General features: G+C 36.1%; 1 protein-coding gene across 1 annotated transcript in view; it reads left to right on the top strand.

The window, feature by feature from the left end:
• The window catches only part of LOC150076641 (VPS35 endosomal protein-sorting factor-like), a 370,416-nt gene extending 358,226 nt beyond the window's left edge, over positions 1-12,190 (top strand). Inside the window, exons 24-25 of the mRNA XM_090386682.1 lie at positions 7,226-7,372; positions 12,092-12,190. Coding sequence (XP_090242808.1) covers positions 7,226-7,372; positions 12,092-12,190 — 246 coding nt within the window. The remainder of the gene's footprint in view (positions 1-7,225; positions 7,373-12,091) is intronic.
• Positions 12,191-15,927: the final 3,737 nt, after the last annotated feature.

A 15,927-nucleotide genomic window follows, 5' to 3' on the forward strand; every position in this document is an offset into this window, starting at 1 on the left:
TTTGTCTCATCTAATAAAGGAGGCAGCGTTCTCATATATTTTCTTCGAAATCATAATATATGGGTTATCTATGCCTTGTCTTTCCAGTGCCTGAAACATTGCCTTATGCAGTATGGAGTCAAATGTCTTTTCATAATCCACAAATGCCAGGCATAATTGTGTTTTATATTCATTTGCTTTCCCTATTATCTGTGATATTACGTGAAGGCGATCAATAGTTGAGAATCCTGTCCGAAGGCCAGCTTGCTCTTTCGGTTGATTCTCATCAAGTATTCTTTCTAATCTGTTAGGAATGACCCTTATGAACAATTTGTAGATGTGGGATAACAAGCTAATTGGTCTATAATTTCCAATTTATGATTTATCTCCTTTCTTATGCAACAAAACTATGATTGCATTATTCCACTCCTTTTTAGGCATCACACCTTTTCTAATTGATTTTGTGAAAAGTCTTGCAAGTTTTTGTGCCATGTCTCTTCCTCCCAATTTTAACAACTCTACAGTAACTTCATCTTCCCCCGGGGCTTTCTGATTCTTTATTTTCTTCAACACATGTTCTACCTGATCAGAAAGGATATTGGGTATGTCATATGTGATACTGATTTGTGATCCATCTTCCCCACTGCTGGCATCACTCCCTCGCTCCTTGTATAATTCTCTATAGTAGTCTTCTGCTATTTGAATTATGCCTTCTCTGCTATTTATAAGTACACGATTGCTATTCTTCAGTTTCAGTATCATTTGTCTTTCTATATTACTGCTCATGGCTGCTGATTTAAGTCCTTTGTTTTCCCTTAATGTTTGTTCTACTTTCCTTGTTAAATCTTCTTATGTCCTCTCTGAGTCTCTTTCTAATGGTTTTGCCTAACTCAGTGTACTCAATTTTCTTCTTGTCAGTGTTTATCTTGCTCTTCATTTGTCGTCTTCGGTTCATCATGACAAGTGTTTCTTGGCTAATTTTTCTTCTTTGGATTTCTTTTTACCTATAGGTTTCTTGGGCTTTATCACTTTCAGAAAGTTGTAATATTCCTTGTCTATCTTGGTCCTGAGCTATCTGCAGAAACTCAAACTAGCTTAAGTTCCAGTACATACTGCATTTTCTCCTCTTCTGTTATCTCAAAGATGTTCATATTATTTACCTGAGTCAGTTTTTTCCTTTCTTTTCTTACATCTATATCAAGTGTACATCTTAACATTCTGTGATCACTTCCAACATTTACCTTGTTCAGAATGGTAACATTATTCATGATATATCTTCTGTTAGTGAGGATGAAGTCGATTTCATTAGTTGTTAATCCATTTGGGCTATTCCATGTCCACTTTCTCTTCACCCTTTTCTTGAAAAAAGTGTTCATATTGACAATCCTCAAGATTCTGCAAATTCCACAAGTCTTTCACCTCTTTCATTTCTTTCACCAATTCCAAAATTTCATATAGTTCCCCTTTCTGCACTGTTTTGTTTCTTTCCAACCTTAGCATTGAAGTCCCCCATAATGATAGTGTAGTGGGTTTTTTATTCTCATCTAGAAGAGACTCTCAATTTCAGTGTACATTTCTTCAACCTCTTCATCATCATGGCTTGATTTTGGTGCATAAATCATTATAACCTTTAGCTTGTACTTCTTAGAAATCCTGAGTAGTAGTCTTGACAACCTTGTTGATGTACTTCTGAAATCCAAAATGTTTTTTATATCTTTATGGACCAGAAAGTCAATTCCACCTTCGCTCCTTTCACTGTTTCCATTGGTATACAGCAGATTTCTACTTGATAAACTTATAAGTGATTCATTTCTTCTTCTTGTTTCAGCCAAATCGACAATATTTCAATTCACATTTTCTAATTCCTTTTCTAGCTCTAATATACTGTCTTCCACGATGAGCAATCTTACGTTGTAACAGGCTACGTTCAGTTTCCGTGCATGGCAGCCTGGTCGTACCCAGAGATTCTTAGCACCCTCTGCTTCCACTCTGATCCTCTCGGGCGCCTCCGTAGCCAGGTGGGCAGGAGCAGCAGTGCATCATACATGCTTCTTGATTAGACCAGGATTCGAGCCCGTGCCCACCAAATACGGAGGATGTGGAAAGGTCAGGAAATGACCACCGCATATCCCCGGAGCAATATGCCCTTAGTTGCTAATGCTCCTAAAAAAAAAAAACTGATCCTCTCGCTGCCGTAAGAGGGGTGAGTGAAAGCTGCTGGGGACTGAGGGGCATTTGTTTCGTTGTGCTGTCATGTGCTGGAGGGTTTGGTCTTTTCCTTTTCACGCTGACCAGAAGTCTTGAAGAGAACCACTCTACACATTCATTGCCACCTAAGTGACATAACAGGGCTTACCATTGAGAAGGTGTGCATGAGTGGATTTTAGGGAGGCAGGTCAACCGGACTTCTCCTAAATCTTCTGAGATAGAAAGATATTGAATCCGTCAGTGTTTTAGCCTGAGTGTCTGATAACACACAGAATGCCTGTTCCCCTCTAAGCCCCTTCTCCTTCAAGATACCTCAGATTTATTATAAGCCCAATTATACAGTAGACATGGAAAAAAAAAAAAAGAAATAGCTACTACTTTGGAAAGAACAAATAAAGAATATGCTAGTTGAGATCAAAACTGAGCACAAACATCAGAAATCAAGATTAAGAAATGGAAAGGAAGAAATCATACTCTCCACTTCTTGGCATTGGTCATACTCACGTAATGCATTGTTACTTGTTCACAAGCAATGACAATATTACAATAAGTCTCAATCTCTATTAACAATAAAACTTCAATGTAGTGAATATCTTATCTTCAGTATCTTAGACTGCCTGTTTTGTCTAAGAATGAGAATGCCTGAGATTGAATGGCAGATAGCATTTTCTTCTTGCTGTGATCAGCTGACATTACAACTTTTGCTAATTGATCAAGAGAATATTGACTTTTTTTTTTTCTAAAACTAATTAGCAAATATCATCCTCTCTGAATTCTTATACCAAATACAAAAGTGTTTGTCATTCTAAAACTGTAATAGGTGCATTATGGCTTTAGCTGCTGATGCACCAACGAATCAGAAAATGACAATTCTTCAGACTTAACCCTCTCTTGATTTCTTCATATGGGGGACATGTTAAGAAGATGATATGTCATCCCCTACTGGGATAGATGGCCCAAATACCCATAGCCTGAATGTAGTTGCAACAATAGATTCTGTTGTGCTGCAGTAAACACTGCAGTAATCAGCAAGTATCATCCTATAACAGGATCTAGATAATTTGGGTAGATGGGCTAAGAAGTGGCAACTGAAGTTTAACCTTGACAAATGCAAAGTACTGCATATGGGTAGAAGTAACCCCCAGAGAAACATACCAACTGTGTGGTACTACACTTAAGGTGGTAGAAAATGAAAAAGACCTGGGAGTAATTGTGCAGTCAGATATGAAGTTTTCTGAGAAATGCAGACAGGCTGCCAGGGCAGATCATGGGGTTTTATCAATGATATATAGGAATTTTGCTAGCCGAAAAAAGGAGGTGATTTTGTCCCTCTGTATAAGGCAATGGTCAGGCCACGCCTTGAGTACTGTGTTCAGGTCTGGAGGCCTCATTTTAGGAAGGATGTAGATTTACTTGAGCGTGTACAGAGAAGGGCAACAAGATTGGTGAGGGGAATGAAGGGATCCTCTTACCAAGAGAGGCTTAAGTTCTGCAAATTGCAGTGGCTGGAGACTAGGCACCTGTGCAGTGATCTGATTGAGGTGTATAAGGCCTTGAATGGGTTGAGCACGCTGAATTCTGATGGGATCCTTCCGCTTGTTCAGATTACGAACCTAAGGGGGCATAAATTCAAATTAAGAAAGGACAGATGTAGAATAGATGTGCGGAAATTTTCCTTTAGCCAGCGGGTGGTTAATTGCTGGAACAAACTTCCATCTGTCATTGTGGAAGTTGATAGGTTGGATAAATTTAAGGAGGAACTGAACAAGCATTTAGAGAGAATGGTGTGATTTTTTTTTTTGGCTGATGCTGCATAAGCTTATACACTTGCTTTCTTGCATCACATGCCATTACTACTACTATCTGAAACCTTATGCTGGCTCCTTGGGTGTGGGTGGCCTGGGAGTGGGATCAGTCTTGCACTACTACTGATGGATGCGGGATTGTGTGCTTACAGCATAGAAGGTGTAATGGACCCAGTTTTGGCTTTGCATGCCAGGAAGGGACGCCAAGTAGTGGATGCCCTGGTGGTGTCTGCTCCCTGGTGGCTAAGTGACCTGCCAAAAACGCGAACATTACACTACATTACACTTACACATTTACACTGCAGGCCTATGTGTGGAAGATCCACTCGAATAAACAAGACACAAGGTGGAGATGGGCCTTAGCCTGGGTGCCGCCAAAGAAAAGTTCACATACGATGATGATGAAGTAGTACGATATCTGATACCTTATACCAAATACAAAAGTGTTTGTCATTCTAAAACTGTAATAGATGCATCATGGCTTTAGCTGCTGATGCCCCAATAAATCATAAAAAGACAATTCCTCAGACTTAACCCTCTCTTGATTTCTTCATATGGAGACATGTTAAGGAGAAGATATGTCATCCGCTATAGTCACTGGGATTGATCGCCTAAAGATCCATATCCTGAATGAAGTTGCAACAATAGATTCTGTTGTGCTGCAATGAACATGACATGAAATTGATTATCACCCAGATATACTCCATGCCTCCAAGAGTGCATACATCAAGTATACTATACTAATCAATGAAACTTGGAGATATTTGTTACCATTTACAGAAAACTGCATGTCTATAGTTACATTCTATTGTTTACAACATTCATCAAACCTTAAAGGAACTTAAAACCATGTAAGAATAATGGACAAAAATTAGTTACTTGTATTAGGGAACATAATAGATTGAACACGTATATCTTCTTCACTTATAATACTGAGATTATTAGAGCATAAGGCTAATCCATTTTCTCAATTTTCAGGTATACCAGCTGTGACTGATAAAGGACTGATAAAGGTGGTGCTCAGAAAAGTGTTAGTAGGTAGCAAAAAAGGAGTGATAGCATTTGACAGTTCTAAAGGACCTGTTAAGGAAGTAGCTGAATTTGCTGGTGTTTCAGAAGGAACAGTAATAAGAGTTTTTAAGCAGTGGTGTGGGTCAAAATCAACCAGAAATAAGAATTTCAGTTAGAAGTCTGGCTAAGTGATCATTATCAGTGATGAATGTTGCATCTAGTAAATGAAAAATTGTTTCAAATAAGAGAACTGCTTTAGTTAACCAAGGACCTCATCAGCTTATTATTGTGAGAACACTGCAAAGAGAATTGCATAATATGGAAATCTGGAGTAGCCCCCCCCCCTAAAAAAAAAGTCTGTTGTTAACAGTTGTGTATAAAAATGCCACCTAATATGGGCTGAAGGACAAAAACTGGACTGATGATTGGAAATGATGAGGTTTTATGAACCAAATTTTGCTTATACTCTAATGATGATAGTCAGTAATGAGCATCATTACTTTCATGTGAATCTGAGTTCACATGAAAGACTATGTATATGGTGTCATACAAGCTGTTAGTGGATCAGTGCTTTTGGGATGTTTTAATTATTATGAACTGTGTCCTTCACTTCAAATATCAGCCAGGATGAAGCAGGCTGTGTGTATAAATATCCTGGAAGATTGGTTGTACTTTTTGCTGAACATTTGAGGAACACTCATGATTTCATTTCAATACTCCTGTATTCTGGGATTACAACCATCTGGTTCACAGGGCCTCTACTGTTTTGAGGTGGCAAAAAGAACATGAGTCAATGTTAGCACATTTCAATTGGCCAGCCAAATCGCTAGACTTAAATAAGGGAACATATGGGAAAATATCATTCACAAAGCGTGAAGGAATTATAATTGTTTTCACAATGGTCTAATATTGATATAAACTGTTTAAAAGGTTTAGTTGAATTGAATTCATTGAAGTGATTTGTGCTAAGGGAGGGATTACACATTACACTGGCGCTTCCGTAGCCAGGTGGGAAGGAGCAGCAGTGCTTAGCACACACTACTTGATTAGACCGGGGTTTGAGCCCGTGACCACCAAATATGGAGGATGCGGAAAGGTCAGGGAATGACCACCGCATATCCCCGGAGCAATATGGCCTTAGTTGCTAATGCTCCTAAAAACCAAATAAAAACAAAACAAAAAAAAAAACATTACACTAGCCAACAAAAAATATTTTTTGTCATACATCCGCAATAAAAATATGTGATTCTGGTGGAAATAAATATGCTGATTCCAAAAATCACCATAAAAAGTTTATCATGTCTACATCAAAAGATGTACCAACATTTAATCTTAAAATAAAGGGATATATACATATAATTCAAGTTTGTAATAAAAGTGTAAAAAAATATTATGCGTTCTCTATATGCTCTCTGTTTATGTTTGGAGGATAGATTTACAACCCTGAGAACATGTCACAATCAGTTAATACTTGGAAAACCTTAGCCTACAAAAATCCTCACCCAAAACACTAAGTGTGCTCTCTTCAAATTGTAAATTGTTGCATCGGAATTTGAACCTAAGAACCATAGGAAGTCTGAACATGTTTATCACAAGAAAACCACAGCCAGAATCAATTGCTAAAATTAAGAGAATTTTTCTGGCCAAGTGATCATTATCAGTGATGAATGTTGCATCTAGTAAATGAAAAATTGTTTCAAATAAGAGAACTGCTTTAGTTCTCGTATTTGAAATTATCCTATTAGCTTATATCTATTAAAATAAATCAGTATGTCCTACATTGCATTCTATTGCAAAATTGCCATATAACTGTGATGTGATGTGAGACTATCATGATGATTTTTGAAATCTACACATAAAATTGGTTAAAAACAGCATTTAAGTTCTTGGAGGTAAAAATCGTGTTGGCTAGTATTATTAATTGCAGAATTACACAGGTAGCTAATTTTTTGTCTGTGGTGCTTATATTTCATATAAATATGAATGATAGAAAGAGCCAAACTAAAGTCTTGAATGAATTGTTCCCTTACTGTTATCTGGATTACTTTAAAAAAAAAAAAAAAAAAAAAGATTATCTTCCTTACAATTTTTTTCTTTCTTACCCACCAGGAATCTTTTAGCAAAAGGAAACCTCATTTATTGCTTATTTATTTAAAATTATTTTATTGTAATGTATACTTATTTCCATTTTATTATTTTTTGAACTTATTATTTTTGCATAGAATTTTAAACGACAGTCAAATCTAGCAATGGATCTATTTAGTCGTATCATTGTCCATGGAGATCTTACTTCCACTTCTCTTGTTACTTTGGCTTATAATTTATGGGTATTGGCACATAGAGCTGGTAATCAGGATTCCAAATATTCAGTAAGTTTTTGTATCCTTATGAAGCCATATATTAAAATCATTAATTTATTTATGTACTAATTTATTTAGCTTCTACTTCATCATCCTATATTTTTCATATCCAGAATATACAGAAAAAACAGAGCTTATACTGCTTAGAAACCTATCCCATCAAAACCATTAAAGAAGCCACTGCTTACATCAATTCTGAGTATTATTTAAACCGAAAATAATATATCCTAAGCTAATTCTTCACGTATAAACTGCTCTTGGGAAGTTACCTCTGGCTCAAGATTTGAGTGACAGATGTATTGAATGTCAGTGCATTGCAGCCAAAGTGCAGTAAAGGTCAGGAGATGAATTGCAAACCAAGTAGGAAGAAATATGACTTTGAATGCACGTACATGAACTTCCTGCATTCAGAGTAATCATATAACTTATGGGCTCTCTGTGAAACTGTTGAGGAAAATGGAAGAAACTGATAAACTTTGGATTGCTGAGACTACATGCTGAGAAAGCAAAATATTGAACATTAGGACTGGTTTATCATTTTTCCATTATAAAAAGTCAGTGTTATATTATAAAAGATAACGTCATTCATTTTTGTATCACATACTTGTGGCACCTCAATTATCTAAGCACAACCAAATTTCTGTCATTCCAAAGACTTGCATTTCACAGTATCATCAAGATGATACTGTGAAATACAAGAGTTCCATCAAGATGGAGACAACCAAATTGTACACTGCTGCATGTTTGAGAAAGAGCGTCATTCCTTTAGAGAACGACATAGTAGTCCAGTAGTGTGAAACATAAATAAATAAAACAGATGGATCATTATGCCCCATCTCGTCAGAAGGCCACAATGCTAACAGTTTCCAGGGAATTATTACATTTCAAACATTTAAACAAATCAATGTCAACTTGACAGCTTGCTTGGACTGCATATGACTGGCATAATTTTATATTCTAATCACATACACACTGTATATCTGTTTTCTGTGATTATGATTAGATATTTTATGGCACATTGGCAACTTATTCCAATCTGATTTCTCCAGAACCGTTCAGACTATTTGAAAGAGAAAAATTATTTAATAAAGAAGCTAGACACTATTTCAGCACAGATAATTGAAACATTTTCAAAAAATAATGCTATGCTATGCTGTGTTGTGTTGTGTTGTGTTGTGTTTTCTGGTGAGACTGCCCACAAAAACTGTTGTCCCTGTGCAGTCACACTGTTGTTTTATTGTACTAATATATTTATTTATTATCTTTATTGTTGCTAAGTATGGCACAGGTACATCACAGCAACATGGGGGAGTATTACATTTAGGTAAGTATGATAAATATGATTAATGGTTCATATATAACTAAAGTGTAAAACAAAAATTAAACAATATTTACATCATTATATAGTAACTGGAAAAAATATGGCAGTGATCATTGCCAGAAGTATTAAAATTAGACAAGGCTTTAAAATATAAGAAAAAAGTATAAAAATAGAATGCAAGTAGAGTGAGAATGCAGATTATGAATGAAGTAAATGTGTGTCTCTCCCACCCCCACTTCCAGCTAACATATCCTACCCCCGGAGCAGGATGGGCAGTTTGACCATCCTACCAGAATCAACACAACCCAGCATTTGGCGATCTGAACTGGGTACTCAAACCCTGTTTCCTTTAAAACCCCATTCACAGGCAGGGAGGGAAGGAGACAAGTTTCTATCTCCTCCCTTCCCTGCATCCCGCATACTTTGCCGTGTGTGTGTGTGTGTGTGTGTGTGTGTGTGTGTGTGTGTGTGTGTGTGTGTGTGTGTGTGTGTGTGTGTGAGTGAGTGAGTGAGTGAGTGATAAGGTGAGTGCTATAGATTTTCAAAGCCACACCTGATTGCAAAGTTCACTTGAGAGCAGCTATGTAAGCACGAGCATTGTCAGTTAGCCAGGAGGCACACAGCTTTCCACATCTCTCTCTCCTAACTTACTCAGGAGGTTTGTATAGTATTTCCAGTGATACTGTTTCATTTTGGAAAGCAATCTATACCTTTAGAGTCCCAGAAGACTGACAACATGTCCTTGTTGGCAGGACAATTACACCTTGGCTTTTTGGGAGTAGGTAAAGATGAATGTTTCCATTGTTTGTTCATCTGTTTTGTTTTTAGGCCATTGTGATGTACCCAACATGTACCCAATATTACAATTCAGTCAAAAAATCTGAAATGACTGCCCCTCAATAAGTCTTTAGAAATAATAAACTGTGTTTGTCTTTTTGAATGGTCTTTCAAATGCATCTCAGTCTAGCTAATTCAAGGATATGAATAATAAGAATGAACCAGTGTGTGTGTGAACGTGCATGTATGCACGTTCCTAGTTTGTTGCTGTGGTTAGAGGTTAAACAAGAATGTATATACAGTGGATTCCGGTTATTTGGGCCACCGGTTAATCGGGGCAGCCGTTTATTTGGGGCAAATCTTAAAAAACAAAAACCAATCGAGAAAATAGCCAGGGTTTACTTCGCTTAATTGGGACAAAATGCCGTTTAATCAGGGCAGGAGACCTCAGCACTGGAGATTACCCTACGATTATCTCCAACCGTACCACGTAGTTCGGTCGGATTTTTGGAGGTCACAACCATAAAACAATAAAAACAATTAGCAGTCACCTGTTTATTGGGCTTTTCTGTTAGTGCAATCTATCATAAACGGACAGTAAACTCGATCTTATTGAATTTGCGATAATACCGGCAGCTGGAATTCTGTGGGTTATTATGGTAAAATGTGTTTACACTTCCATGAAATCTTCAATCAAATAAAAAAAATTAATTTTCAGATCTTCTCTTCATTCCTATTTTTAAAGCTTCCTAATTTGTTACTCCGTTCTCACTTGCGCATGTTGTGTTACTTGCAATTTGTGTGCCCTGTTCTTTGTTATTGATTGCTTATCTTTTTACTGTTTTAAATTTCAGTCCCCACCAACAAATGTCAGTGAACAGAAATGTCAACTAGTTTAGTTAGTATGTACATATTACAGTACGTATTAATTATTCCGATTATCACGTATATTCTTCCGATTTTCACGTATCATTTAATTTTTTAATTGGTAAGGTAATAAAGGGTAAGTTTGTGCTTAATATATCTTTACTTTTATAGCCTGTGGATAATATTCCTCCTATTTTCGCTAATTAGAATCACTGTTTAATAGAATTAAAATTCAATTCACAAACGTGATCATAATGACCGGCGCTTACTGCACATCGTATAGTGAACGGTACTTTACTATTTTGAGTTCGTCGTAACGTGATTTGATTGTACAGTGAACTAATTGTAAAGGGGGGGGGGGAGTAAATTGTATTTTTAACTATTTACGTGAAACTTCGGATAATTGGGGCAGCCGCTTAATCGGGCCAAAATGCACAGTCCCGATGTGTCCCAAATAACCGGAATCGACTGTATTACAATGGCATCCTCCACTTCAATACCAAATTGTTATTATATCTCCTTCCTTTCTTTAATTTAATTTTTAGTCTTGGAAACAAAAAGAAATCTTACAAGCTTGATCTGGTGAATATGGAGACTGTTGAACCAAGACCATGTTATTCAATATGTGGTACAAATTTCATGCTATATCAGTCACATAAGGTAATTTTGTTTCAGGATACATTGGCAAATTCAATGTAAGAGACTAATGGAATGATGAGATGCCTGCTTTGGCAAATTAGCATATTTTCGCATGATCTCTCTGCCACTGGATATTCTGAACATTCTGCATCCTCAAATTGAGGTGAATTGGAGGAGGCAGAATGTTCAAGATATCCAGTGTCCCTTTTTGAATTTAAAAACCACTCAAAATTTTTGGTTCTGTCCATTAGTTGCTCTCCAATGGCTGTTTCACACATTTAATGTGAAGAGCTTTTTTTTTTCGAAGTTTTATGGCAAACGTTTTTTATACCATTGTTCTTTCAAATCCAGCACAAGAACTCTACACCACCACCACCATCCATGTTGCCATGGCAAGGGAAGTCTAGAAACTTTTAAGTTTCTAGTGCTGTGAGTAATCATTGAAAATTCACTTCTTTGCTTCATCATATGAAAATTTATGATAATCACGCTGAACAATTTGATCAATGTGGAACAGTTGTATTGTGTTTACCATATTCTTTTTCATTCCATTTGCATACCACTCATTCAAAATGTCTACTTGTTCATATGGTGCACTTTAATTTTAATCTTTCAGTACAGAAATATTAGTAATATGTAATAGTAACAGCAACAGCCTAAACTTCTCAAATATCCGATCTTTGGGTAATTTTACCAGTTTTCTTTACCAGTTGGGTAAAGAAAACTTAACTTCAGTCCTTCTAAAACACAATTCTCTCTTATTTATGTCTTGTTGACACATCTCTTACAGAGTTAAGAGACTCTGTCTCAGTTTCTGCTGCATGCCTCTTGTATAGATATTTCCATGGGCACCGTTGTGAATTGGCATTTATAATTACTCCAATCTCTTCCAAACCCACTGAACCAACTTTTTCTCTTCCTCATTTATCCCTTCTACTTTATAGAATGAACTTCCTTCACGTACATTTCCCAAAAATCACAATCTGTAGAAATTCAAGTCTAATGCAACAAGTATTTTCTGTAGGTTCCTTTAAAAAAAAAAATATTTTTTTTCAATAAGAATAATTAAATGAGATTTTAATATTATAGTTAAGAGTTTAGTTTATATCAAATATCTTTTATAGGTCCGCTGTTTAGAATATTTAAAGAGAAAAAGCACAAAGCATGGAGGAAAGCCATATGGTGAACTTGTTGCCAAGCTTCAAATTTCTACACAAGTATAAAAAGATTTGTTATACTTAAAAAGGATATTGAAAATGTGGCTTATAAAGTTGTTATATATTTTTACATTGTTTATTCAAATGTTTTGTAAATAAATCTGCATAGTGATGATATTTTGGCAGTCTTTGTTTTATGTATATTCACTATTTGATATATTTCATTATATGAATTATTAATCTTAATTGATTAACATCTCTATATTCATTTTCATGAGTGTTGAAAGCAAAGAAACCACTTCACTTTTTTTTTCCCTCTTATAAATACAAAATTGATGAATATCAAACATTTTCTAGATATGTGTATGAGGGAAAGAGCGAGAGACTGCTTTATTGCTGGCAACCCAAAGGTTGCGGGTTCGATTCCCGCCTCGGGCTTGGATCACAGTAAAATGCAAAACTTTGGGAGGTGCATTATGGCCATAGAAGCTGATGCGGTAACAACTAACAAGGGGGGGAAAAAAAAAAAACTGCTTTATTGAAGACGAAAAGAGAGTTACAAAAAGTGTCACTAGTGTACTGTATACCCTCAGTACACTAATGACTACAGCAACTTTTCAGTCATTCTGCATCTTCTTAGATTTGGTAGTTCCTCATCTTGCCTGATGGTGTGTTTCTGCTTTGAATCTTCCTGTTCTTTACATTCCTATTGAATTACCGTTGTTTTTTTTTTTTTTTTTGTTGTTTTTTTTAATCACGTAAAATTAAACTATGATTAATATGAATATTTTTTGTATCTATTACTTTGTTATACATTATTCTCTTATTCTTATTCTCAGAGAATATTTCTTATTCTCTGAGCAGTGCAGACGAGCTGCAAGAGTAGCTCATGGTGTCTTGTCAATGATATACAGGAATTTTTCTAGCAGGGATAGGGATGTGATTATTCCCTTGTATAAGGCATTGGTCAGGCCACACCTTGAGTACTGTATACAGGTCTGGAGGCCTCATTTCAAGAAGGATGTAGAGCTGCTGGAACGAGTACAGAGAAGGGCAACAAGATTAGTGAATGGAACAAAGGGTTGCTCTTACGAAGAAAGGCTTAAGTTTTGCAAATTACAGAGTCTGGAGACTAGGCATCGGCGAGGTGATCTGATAGAGGTGTATAAGGCTTTGAATGGCTTGAGCATGCTCAATGCTGATGGGATTCTTCCTCTTGCTCAGAATAATCACCTGAGAGGGCATAAATTCAAATTGAGGAAGGACGGATGTCGGATAGATGTGCGGAAATTTGCCTTTAGCCAGCGGGCAGTTGGTTTGTGGAATAGACTTCCATCACTTGTTGTTGAAGTTGATAGCCTAAACAAATTTAACGTTCAGCTGGACAGGTATTTCGAACGAACGGAGGGGTGAAATGGGAGTAGTGGTTGTGCTTTTTTTTTTTTTTTTTTTTTTTTTTTGGCTGATGCTGAATAAGCTTGCTTTCTTGCATCATATGCCTCTACTAATGCTAATGCTAATTAGCTTCACCAAATTTAAATCTCAGGCAGAATGCATGGATTCCCCTTGATTTATTCCTAGTTTTTAAGCCCGTAGAAATGCAGATCCCATTAACACATTTTCACAGATATGATACACTGGCACAATATGGCCTAAGATGCTGGTGCATCATAACACCAACAAAACAACCAAATTTAAACTGGTTTCAAATATTTAATATAGCAAATGATCACATGCAGAAGTCCACTCATTTACACAACAATTGTCAAATATTAATTTTAGGGAATGGTCAGACAGATAACTAGATGAAATCTGGTGACATTTGTGTAATGCAGATGCTTTTTTTAATACTAAATCTTTTGGCTTATGAAATGAATTGGTAAATTTAGGATTATCTTTGTCTTTTAATGATGTAGAAAAGAACCTTGTGCTTATTTGTGGTTAATTTTTTTAACTTTTGTTTCACAGATCATAGGCAGCTGCTTTGACTACTCATAGTTTGTGCTTTGATCATACTTTGTATTTCATGAGTCAGCCATTCCCTCATTCAATGCATCTAACCTTGCTTGGCAATTGTCAGTTATGTGTACCCATGGGAAACTTTGCCTTAGCTGTATATTTATTGGCTGGAAATGCTTGTCAATTAATCCCTTTCCTGGATGATTTTAATTCTTGGAAGCCCATCTGTCAGTCAATCACTTCAATATAATCTATCAGTCAATCACTTCAATTCTTTTCTTTGCTATTACAACATTTATTTTTACATTTAATGCTGCAGACCTGAAAGGATTCTATTAAATGAACAGTACTGTTATTGGAAATTACCAAAGAAAATTAATTATTATCTGCTCTAAGATTTTTTTTTTTTGTGTGTTCAAAATCAGGGACTTACATCTGGTGAGTATGGGCTTGGCACACCCAGGGTCCTGAGCTGGATATCATCATTCTTCTCTTTCTTGGTGATTCCTTTCTACTTCTGACTCTTGTTTCTCTCTCTCTCTCTCTCTCTCTCTCTCTCTCTCTCTCTCTCTCTCTCTCTCTCTCTCTCTCTCTCTCTCTCTCTCTCTCCCCCCCCCCTCAGGGTAACTCAGAAATTTTTTTTGGCTGGTGTAGCATTAACCTCAGGCTTCCTTGCACCATATGACTAATAATAATAATAACAACCAATCCCACCATTGTAGGAATGGTTAATTCTGAAAAATAATCACAGCAGGCCAAGGAGATTAGATTTCTTTACATATTTAATTTTTATTTCTATAGGTGAAGTATTTCCTTGAGACGTTGTTGATCAAAATACTGATACAGTGTCTAAATTTCCCATTACTAATCCAGTGACCCATTTGCATAGCTGGCAGAGTTTTTAGGTGTGTTAATTTATAGCATTACAATTTATAACTCTATAAATAACAGACAGCTTCTAGATTTCTACTCAGTACAGACCTACACGAAGAATCATTTACTAATCAATATGTATAAAATATACATTAATATAGTACTAAAGTTGTATTTTATATAAAACTATATTGCAAGCTGAGAACTTAATCCCCCCCCTTCTTTTTTCCATGGGCTCCCAGCCACACCATATATAGATTTCCAGTTTGTGCACATCTTCAGGAATATAATCCCTGCAAATGGCAAGGTCCTACTATATTTATCAACAACCAGAAATTCAACTGCCTGGCATAATGCTATGGACTTAACACTCCAGTTAGAAACAGTTTAGTATCCACATATCACCTCATGATGCACTGCTTTTAAGCAACATCAGAGAATGGCTATAATGTTATTTTTTAAAATTCAAGGCACTATTTTTACCATGTTACACTGCATGACAACCATCATGGAATTGCTTGTTGTGTTGTTCATAAGTTTTCAAAAATTTATTAATTGAGATCCTCTGCTGTCTGATGAAAGACCAATAAATCTAAATGAATAAGAATGAGTTATGGTGGTATCTCATATAAGAAACAAACAGAACAGTCTTTTAGTGATGTTATTTATTTAAAAGTAGTGCATTTAGGAACCTAATGAACGAATCCAACTAAAGAATAATCCTATAGAACAAACTATGGTAGTCATAGTTTATTCTGTAGGATCATTCATTAATTCACTAATGCTATGATCTCAAAAGCAATTGAAATTCTGCTCATTTCTTAATCCTCTGTGAAAGTATATTGGCTTTTCAACTTGTCACTTCGCATGCCAATTTGCATATCATGTTGACTGAAAAAGCTGAAATAACTTGTACAGGGAAAAAAAAAAATTGTACAGACAATAGTACACTCTTGCAATATTGCCTAAGG

This window comes from Mastigoproctus giganteus, chromosome 12 (assembly GCF_048544385.1).
Source record: "Mastigoproctus giganteus isolate SK-2022 chromosome 12, ASM4854438v1, whole genome shotgun sequence".
Taxonomy (NCBI): Eukaryota; Metazoa; Arthropoda; class Arachnida; order Uropygi; family Thelyphonidae; genus Mastigoproctus; species Mastigoproctus giganteus.